This window comes from Artemia sp. Qi Xiang Cuo, chromosome 9 (genome assembly GCF_049724085.1).
Source record: "Artemia sp. Qi Xiang Cuo chromosome 9, ASM4972408v1, whole genome shotgun sequence".
NCBI lineage: Eukaryota > Metazoa > Arthropoda > Branchiopoda > Anostraca > Artemiidae > Artemia > Artemia sp. Qi Xiang Cuo.
The window spans coordinates 5,855,002-5,865,395 of NC_142802.1; the positions used below are offsets into that span (position 1 = coordinate 5,855,002).

General features: G+C 32.7%; 1 protein-coding gene across 1 annotated transcript; it reads left to right on the top strand.

Moving 5' to 3' along the window:
* Nucleotides 1–315: 315 nt before the first annotated feature.
* Nucleotides 316–10,184, top strand: LOC148948265 (3-hydroxyanthranilate 3,4-dioxygenase-like). Its single transcript, XM_089094252.1, has 6 exons — nt 316–469; nt 1,601–1,763; nt 3,166–3,272; nt 4,986–5,101; nt 7,560–7,789; nt 9,917–10,184. The coding sequence occupies exons 1-6, from the start codon at nt 369–371 to the stop codon at nt 10,097–10,099; spliced, it is 900 nt and encodes a 299-aa protein (XP_088950378.1). The 5' UTR covers nt 316–368; the 3' UTR covers nt 10,100–10,184.
* The last annotated feature ends 210 nt before the right edge of the window (nt 10,185–10,394 follow it).

The following is a 10,394-nucleotide window of genomic DNA, read 5'->3' on the forward strand; positions in this document are numbered from 1 at the left end:
ATAACATTAAACTATAATATTAATATTTGGTTTTTCCCGCTTGTTCAAATTGGATAAAAACACAATGTTACATATTATAGGCAATATGAATGAATATAAAATAAAAATATACAGAAATTCAGAAAATCATAAAATATGGTATTAAAAAACTGACTTTATTTTATTTATTACCTTTTGAATGATATTTCTACCTTTAGTTTTAATTATGAAACTTACCTGTTTTACTTGTTGCTAGACCAGCTCTTGGCTCTAAGTTATTAATTAAACCTTTATCGCACCTTTTTTTTATAGAATAACTTATATATAAACAAAAATATGTTCAATAAAGTATCAGTTTAGCTATAGTTTTCTGACTAAAAACAATCAAAATGACTACTAACTCAGAGATGTTAGGAAGAAAGAAAAACATCAACCAATTCGTCAAAGAAAATAAAGAAGTATTGAAGCCAGCCTTTTGCGCCAAAATTTTGTAAGTACCTTTTCCATTATTTTATATGAATTTTTCGGAATCCAATCTGACCAAGTCCATTAAACAAGCAATAATATATATTCCTTGATGGTATTGTTGGAAATAGTACTTTATGTCACAACTATCAACATAAGGATGGAAAATCCTTTTTTTTTCATTATTTGTAGCTTGCTGGCATTCATCCGTATCTATAGAGAATATTGTAAGAGCTGTATAGACGTTAAAATAAATTAGATGCTTTGGTGCTGAAATCTCAAAAATATAAAAAATAATATGAGCAGGTTGGCTTCTGAAAGGCGCCTATGCCTATAGCATATGGCATAGGGCCGTATATTCCATCTGCCTATTGCACAGGGACCTTTTTTTACTCCTAAATATAGAGGACCTTCCTAAACTCAGACGCTGGATTGGAATCATTAATCAAAATCCAGGATCGATCAAAGCAGGAATAAGAAATCTTCCAAAATCAGGTTTTGATTGATTGAGGGGGCCCTGAAAACCCGTCTGCGAACTCCCTTGGCTTAAGCCCTTAGGTACGCTCTATATGAGGCAGAATCTTTAATATTTACTGTTATATCATCTTGAATGCTCGTTACGAAGTCCGCTCCGCAATAATATACGAGTCTACTTGTCTAATAATGAGACCATTCGTTACTGGGTTTGCAAGTAATAATTTGTGTAGTTAATACAGTTTGTATAGTTCATTCTTTACTTTGCGATCTAATGTATTTTTTGTTGTTGTTTATTTTCTTCTTCTTCATTTAGGCTGCTTTCAGACTATTTTCCATTTTAGGTTACTTTTCTAGGGTTCCAACCGCTCTGCTCTGTCGGCTTGCTGTGTCTTTGCTGTGTCAAAGTAAAGGGCGCTGCTCTTTTTTTTCGGAGAAAACCCCATGTTACCAGATTTTTCAGTTTTCAGAATTTTTGCCAAAAATTAATGATAATTTGAACAAGACGGAAGGGAAATCAGATATGGCACTTTTTGTAGATTTTGTTGTTTTTGGAGGGCGTGAGATGATGGCCAAATCTGCCCCCCTCCTTTTGGTGTCGATCTAGAATAGGACTAGGGCTACTATAGGGCTACTTAATAAAACCTACTTTATTTCAGAAACTAATATTTATCTTTATTAGGTATGACGGGCAACTGAAAGTTTACTGCGTTGGAGGTCCGAAGCTGCGTAAAGATTACCGTATAACCAACTGTGACCAATTCTTCTATATGAAAAATGGAGATATGGATCTGTATGTAATGGAAAAAGGGATCCGTCGAAAGATCACTATCAAGCAAGGAGAGGTTAGTGATAAGAAAACTGTTTACTAAAGAGTATAGTTACTTTGACAGCTTTTATGATATTTTTCAAAACTAGATGCTAGCAGTACATTCATGCAAGTAAAAAAACTACAGAAACCAAAAATATAGTGAACTTTTACTGTTAATATAGGAACTTTTATAGTCAACAAAATTTTACCCCTAAATGTAATGGATCTGTATGTAATGGAAAAAAAGAATTCACCGCGAAATCACTATCAGGCAAGGAGAAGTTAGTGATAAGAAAACTTTTTCTAAAGAATAAAGCTATCTTGACGGCTTGTATCGGAAAGACTGGGAAACTAAAAATGGGGGTCATAGCCAACTTTCCATGAGAAGATGGTGATTAAAAACTACAATTGCCCTTACAGTGTAGCGTCTAACGACCTCATTAAAAGGTAGAAAATTTCAAAGAATTGATATCATTAATCTGCAATATAAAAGGATTAAAACTGATAATTAATCAGCACTTTAATTTTCAAGAATGATTTTATTTCAAAATACAGTCCAGGTAGGCATAGATTAGCTTGGAAAAATCTTGGCAGAAGTAGGCTAGTTTTCTTTAAGTTAGTGGGCCTAATTTGAACCGAATTATATTTTCTTTTCGACACTAGCTCAGGTTTCTACTCTCATAAGTTTACTGTACTCTTTGGCTTTTATAATATCACTCAACGTCATTAATAATATGTTATTATGAAAACAAAAGAAATCTTTCCAATAGAAAACAAAATGTCAAAAGGTTTCTCCCTGCTGTAAAGTAATATGCTGATGAAAGAGCTTGACTTACTTCAGACTTAACGCTCTTATACTCAGTAGGGTCCCCAGCGTAGATGAACTAGTTGACACCATCGTCAGCCTTCTATGGCTAGGATCCTATCCAGGGCTAGGGATAGGGCCACATTCGGGCTGATAATACGGCTGAGGAGAAGATTGCTGATTACATGAGCCCACCTGATGCGTGGCCTCCCTTGAAGATGTCACCCTCCATTATCCAAGTGATTTATATCTGTGTTGATCCTTGCAGGGGTACTTGGCGGAAGACAGAGTTGGTGGCTGTACCACTTTAAGGAACGGGCTTCTGCTTGGGAATAAAGATGAAAGATTGAGACATTTACTACACAATTTAAATTTGTTTTAGACATTATTCATAGGATTGTAGGAAAATATCCCATCTATAAATGTTCATTGACAGAGACATCCATTACCAAAAGACGAATCATAGTCTTTTAATTTCGTTTAACTAAATAATTTTTGTTTACCAATTCAGGTACTTTTTTAGGATTTGTTTTTCGTTTCCTTGTTTTCTAAACACAATATTCACTTCATTCACAGCAGTACCAATTTTCTATTATGGTTAACTTTGCTTTTTCTTTTTTTATAATTGTAGGTTTTTCTTTTGCCAGCAAGGGTGCCAAATTCTCCTCAGCGCTATTCAAATACTGTTGGGTTACGTGTGGAAAGAAGTAGAGTTGGACAAGAATTGGACTGCATTAGGTGGGTTTTTTTCCTGTTTTCTTGGATTTTTTCTTGGTTAAGCTGCCTGCAAATATATGGACAAATAATTTCCATTAATTTCACTGTTTTCCATTTCAATTTAAATTCTTTCCAGCTGATAAGTTAAGATCAGAAGTTCATATTTACCAGCATCGTTATGGCTTTAATCATACAATGTGAAATACAATAGAAAGAACATTACTTAAAAAAACACAAAATCTAAAAGAATCAAAATTTCTTTCGTAAGTCAAATATTAAACGAATAACAGACACAGTAGAAACAACTCCTTGGTCGTGCAAGTTCAAAAAAGACACAGAATAAACTAACATATGAATAATCAAAATTCCCAAAAAGGGAGGGTGTGGGGAAAAAGCTGAATTTAAACTAGATATTCTTAATATTTTGGCTATTAAGGGCATATAAGTTTTTTAACATCTAACATAATGGCAAAAACTCGAACTATTTGACTTGCGATTAAACCAACGCCATCTATTTAGCAAAGAAACTTTAATGTCGTAATCTTGTTGTTAAAGGGATTGGATAAGCTACTGACTAACTCGGATGTCCAGAACTCAGGCTTATTATGCAGATTTTCTTACGGCTACATTCACATAGTTTATATATTTAAAAGTTTATGAAGTAGAAGCTGATCTTTTTCTTTTCTTTTTTAAGATGACCCTGTTTTCATGCGAAATATTTTAAAGAAATCAAGCGCGGAGTATCAAATAAAAGATTTATGCTTTTAATATTGAACGTTATAGCTTAAACTCAGCAGTAGGTGATTCACTGACTCATTATTAAAATGTTTAAGCTTACAGTACAAATTAAAACATTCAGCGATTCGGCATACCGAACACATAAATATTTTCTAACCAATAACCATTTAGAGGCTATAACAGATTATATGCCTATAGATGCCTATACCAATAAGGCCAGCCTATTTGGATTATTATTTCTAACTTTCATCTTTCTAAGATTGTTTAGTACTAAACAGTCATAAAATGTCATATTTTAAGATATATTTCCTCTACAAGCTAAAGGAATAATTTTCAAACTATTATATCTACAATCCCTCTTCATTTTCCTCTGGGAAGTCCCTCTTAGACTTAATAATGGTCAAGTACTACTATTACTACTAACTACTAACAACTCGCTGCAGCACCAAGCCAGCCGAGGTCAACAGGTCCTGAGGTGGCCACTGGCCACCTGAGGCTACGCACACTCTTCCTTCGTCCTAATCTGTTCAAAGCCTCCCTCTTTACACCCTTCCAAGAAGTTCCCATTTCCCTTAAATCCTTCCTTATGATATCCTTCCACTCCATTCGGGGACAACCTGCTTTTCCCTTGGCCCTAGAATGTTGTCTGAGAATGGTCATTGCCGATAAGGGTCATGTGCTTCCAATAAATTGAGTGTTTCAAACATTACTTCTACCAAATTTAATTTTATTGACAGCGCTTCAGGTTTTATAATTAACTTTTACTTAAGATTTTTTTGCTATCAATCACTTTTTACTTGCTACTTTTATTCTCAATGATTCTTAAGCCAGATGATTCCTATTTTTATTCAAACACTATCTTACCCGAAACTCAATTTCGTTTTTTTTTACAGTTGTTGCTGACTATTTATCATATCTTTTTTAACTTTGCAGATGTGCATTGCAACACAGGAATTTGAAATATTCCAATTAAATAGTAAATTTGAATTTTTTCAGGTTTTATACAAGAGACAACTCTGATGTTCTTTACGAAAGATGGTTCAAATTTACTGAACCGAAAGACATCCAGCCCGTTATTGATGATTTTTTCGCTTCTGAAGAATCGAAATCAGGTAAATCCTATTTCATGAAACAACCATTCAACTACAACACATAATAGTCGTTTATAATTTGATTTATAAATAGATTTATAATAGATTATAAACTACTTATAAAAGATTATAAATATTCTATAAATAGATTATAGTCGTTATAAATAGATGAATAGATTTATAAATTTGGACTTGCGATAGAAGCGATTATTATATTCCTAAAGAGCATAAAAAAGGCATCGAATGATATGTTCACTTTATTCGCAAGTCAATAATATGAACTGCGACAAATTTACCCAGAAAAAGGAGTCCCAGTTCAATGTCATCCCAGGGAAAAATCCTATAAGACCCTCACCTGAGTGTCAATTGAATAAATGCCAAATTGAGTCTATATTATTTTGAGGCTATAGGCTATACAGGATTCATTTATCCTTAATAACCCAAGGAACAAAACAATTTCCTCTTAAGCTTAAAAACCATGCATTTTTTTCTTATATGAGATGCAATTTAATAAAAAAATGTATTATATATCTTTTTTTAGGGAGACCCAACAGACTTTGACTGAACATTTAAAATATTTGACAGTATTTGGTCGAATATTTATAATGACCTACATATTTGGTCTAATACAACAAAAAAAAATCGGTAGAGACTTTACACAAAGCATAACTGATATTTCTTATGAAAGCTGTTTCAGATTTACCGACTAAAATAATATCAGTCCATCTTTGACGACTCAATTCCTTATGATGAGTCAAAGACTGGTATTTCTTTCAACGCTTCATACATTAGACTCGCACTCCCGATTTGCAGCTGGGACTTCATGAATAAGCATTTTTAGGTGTTTTACAAATCTACACTAGAGATTGTAGAATATACCCAGTCGAGTTACAAACCATATACAATCTTAATTCAACGTACTTGTACAATATACTTGAATTATTATTAAAAATATGTTGCTCAATTTCCTGCACATGTTATTTTCCTCTACTTCATTTCTTTCCTCTTCAAAAAATATGGTTATGCCCCAGGTGATGTTCGGCTACTATGCCGCTGCAGCTTGTACATTTCTCATTAAATGACAAGCCTGTACAGTGTTATATAGTCAAAGAATAAACTGGTACATGTGCCAATTTTGTGTTTTTTTTATAATCTAATTTATTGTTTGACATTCTTTTTGCTAAAATGACGGGCCATATATGTCAAAATTGGTATTCTACTTACAGAAGGCATATGAAAGCACTAGTTTTTTTGCTGTGAGGGGACAGTAGGTACCCGGCTATTAGCAAAACAATTTCTCCTTTTGATGACCTCAGCTTGGCTGCTAGAATCATCAATAGAATAAAAAAAGAAAGAAAATTATGGACTTTTATTTTTTTTTATTTATGTCAAAATTAGTATTATACTTACAGAAGGCATATGATAGCAATAGTTTTATTTTTTTTGCGTATCTGCAATAACTCAAGAAAGGCTAAGGGTATTAAAAATTGACATCCTCTGCGTACGTGACAGTATGTGGGGATATCTGCAGTATCCCCAGATCAGAAATAGGTTTTTGAGATGAAAATAAGAAATTATTGCCCTTTTTAAGAGCGGAAAGATATTTGAAAGCAGCCAGTCTTCTCTTGTTCGCTTTTCTCTTATCACTCCTCATAGCCCCAAAACATCTGATCAATATTTGGAGACAATTATTTTGTCGAAAATAGTTGAAAGGGTAAAAAAAAAATGCCAGGGATGATATAAACCCTCAGACTCCTGGGACATATTGTTCATGGGACCTAACAATTTCTCCTTTTGATGACCTCAGCTTGGCTGCTAGAATCATCAATAAAATAAAAAAAAAGAAGGAAATCATATTTTTGTTTTTTTTACTGTTTTTTTTTTTTACTGTGAATAACTTGCACCCCAGTTATTAGTGAAACATATTTCTTCTTTTGATGACCTCTGCTTTGCTGTTAGAATCATCAATAGAATAAAAAAAGAAAGAAAATTATGGGCCTTTAATTATTTAAATTAGCTTCTGAAACGACTCATTGGTGTCTTATCTAATTTTCTTTGAAATTTTACCTCCAGCTAATTGATGGTTACTAGCATTAGCGTCTTTGTAAAATTAGTGCAGGCCTAAGAAATTTTGAACCTATTGTAAGAAAATAACAGAAAATAAAACGAAACTTGAACTAATAGAGGCACAACAAGAACAATATAAGAGATGATATAGGAGTAAAAGGAACTATAGGACAGTAAAGAAACTATAGACTCTACAAACTATAGACTAGATCTGTAAACTATGTCTATACAATATAGACTATGAACTATAGACTATAGAATTTATAGAACAGAAATTATAGATTTATAAAATTTGCTTGACCATTTCTTGTTCACACTTTGAAATATTAAATTCAACTCAAAAAATCTATTCTGTTTACGAAAAGTCTATTTTCATTCATATATGAATTACCGGTTCTTTTTTTTACTCCAGGCACTCCAACAAAGAATTCTAAGCTGATGATCGGTCCTTATGAGGCTAATGAAAAAGTATCGGTAGATGAGCCATTTTCACTTGAGCAGTGGCTAGATCGTAACAGCCAAAGGCTTAGCAACGGAAAGCTTGATTTGTTTCATGGGGATTTCCAATCTCAAATAATTGTATACGGAACTGGCGAGGATGAAGTCGTCAATGAAGATGCAGATACTTTTATATGGGCTATTGTAAGTTCCAATTGCATATTAAATAGAAAGAAACAATTTTCTTCGAAGAAGACTTAAAGAGTGACATTAAATTTGACAACAAACAGAGATTATATTATATATCAGGGGTCCCCCCCACCTTCAGCCCTTCTTTGCACTATTCTAAGTGCACAATCTTTTAATGAGACAAAAGCTTAAGGCCTAATTGTATCGATAGTATATGATGGTGTATTGATGTATTGAATCGGTGGTCTATGGTGACGATGTATGATGGTGTGATTTTCCTTATGGTCACTTGATGTTTTGGAGGTATTTTTCCCCTTTTTCAAATTTGGAAAAATTTTCTCAAGCTTGTTACTTTTGATGGGTTACATTAAACTTGATGAATTTTAAATATTTTGAATAAGCAAAAAAAATTGATTCTTTTTATGTATTTACTATTATCAAGACTATGTTTCTTAGAGTTTTGATTACTATTGAGCCGCATCGCTCTTTACTTACAGTTTGATCTGTTTCGAACCTTAGCTACCACGAACTGTTTGATTAAATACAATGAAAATCAGCATTTCTTTAATTCATTATAAGTATTTGTTGGATATTAAATGTCCATTGCGTCTGCGAATTTCTTCGGTTTTGCTATGTTGTATTCTGTGTTTTGTGGCAATGTGCTTTCTTCATGAATGTTTTAGTTTAAATGCCATTTTATTTTTACATATTTTATGTTGAAAATATTTTTTTAATTGATTAATGCACTAAACTAAATCATGAAGTATTAAGGGTTTTTGTTTTACAAGGTTTTATTTTAATTTGTTGTTTTACTGTCTATTGTGAAACAATTCAAACACAGAAACCATATTTTCAAAATAAGCTATCAAACTGTGCCACTCCAGCAATCCGTTCACAAATTTAATAACTGTTCATAAAAATAGCCAAAATATGTAAGTGATTCACCTGAACAAGCGGGGCTCACCCAGAAACGCCCCATTTCATGCTTAATCTACCTAAGCATTTGACTATTCAGGAGATATATGCTAGCTCCATGTTTCAGTCCGTTGTTCTACCTTATTTGGGTAAAATCATATCATTTGACTGTTCAGGGAACATATCCTAGCAAGTCTCATGCTCCCAAATCCTATTCACAATTTAACATTCATTCCTTAGTTTCAAATGTTGGGGGGGATTCAAATCTACATACATAGGCCTATATTCTAGTTACATTGATTGTTTCATAAAAATGGCTTTTCTCCTAGAAGTTGTGATTACACTGAAAATTTCACAATAATCATTTTTAAAACAATCTAGATAGTTGTATGGATCCACATGTAGTCTTCTAGAAAATAAAACTTGACGTGTAACGTAGACAAAATTTTACCAGAGATATTTTGTCGCCATTCTAAACTACAAATATTAGGCCCGTTTTTTAGCACTAAGATCTTACATCTAAGATCTTGCATCTTTCTTCAAAGATTATTGTTTTTAACTCATCTTTTTTCTACGATCTTACAGCTCACTGATTTTAGCAAAAAATGTGAAGAACGCCATTCTTCTGCTGTATAGAACAATGATGAGAAAACTTTGATTATATGCTCATCATTGTTCTCAGACCGCTGATCAGAGCAGAATGATGAAAGACATCTGCATAAAAACGACAAAAGATGTAAGATCTTAGTTCAAAGATTTCACTTTTAAGCGTTTTCTGACAAAAGATGTAAGATCTTAGCACATTGATGAGTGAAAATACGGCCCTATTAGTTTTAAAAGCTCTATTATATGAAAAGAGACATTTTTTTTTCTCGAAGCTAGGGTTTGATCCCTAGAGTCATTTTGTTTTCAAGCTACAGAATTCAAAAATATTAATTGAACCAAACTATCCATAGAATTTTTTCTAAAGTTCTTAACTTAAAAAAGTCCTTTAAAATTGAAGAACTAGGATTGATTTAAAGATAAGCCAATTAAATCAATTGAAAACCGGTTATTTTTCAAAAAAACAATTGAAAACTGACTATTTCTTGTGCCTAAAGGGCTAAAATCAAATAAATCTCAAAAACCATCTAGTTCATTCCAATAGATTCTAAACACAAACGTATTTACACGTAAAATTTTCTAAGAAGAATTGGATTTTTCTGATTATTGCATGTATTTTTGCAGCGTGGCACATCCATTCTTGACATTGCTGGTGAGGCAACACGTATTCTTGAAGTAAACGACACAAGTTACATTCGAAGAGGTCGTCGTTACAAAATCATGAGAGAAGATGGGGCTAGAGTGTTACAAATAACAATCCCTTATTACAGAAACTCAAATGATTGGCAAAGATCGGTTCAATATTAGATTTATTTCAGTTTCCTATTTTTTCCTAAATTTTGGTGTTTGCTCTGTGATTAACCTTGAAAATAAATTAGGTGTGGGAGTTCTATTTCGTTGCTATTCAATGTAGAAACATTTTTAAGAACATCATACAACCTGTAATTGCCAACTTGAATAATTCAAAACATATGTCCCAGAAATCTTAGGGTTTATATCATCCCTAATTTTTTTTTTGTTTTTACCTTTCAACTATTCTGGACAAAATAACTGTCTCAAAGTATTGATCAGATGTTTTGGTGCTATGGGGAGTGAATAGGGA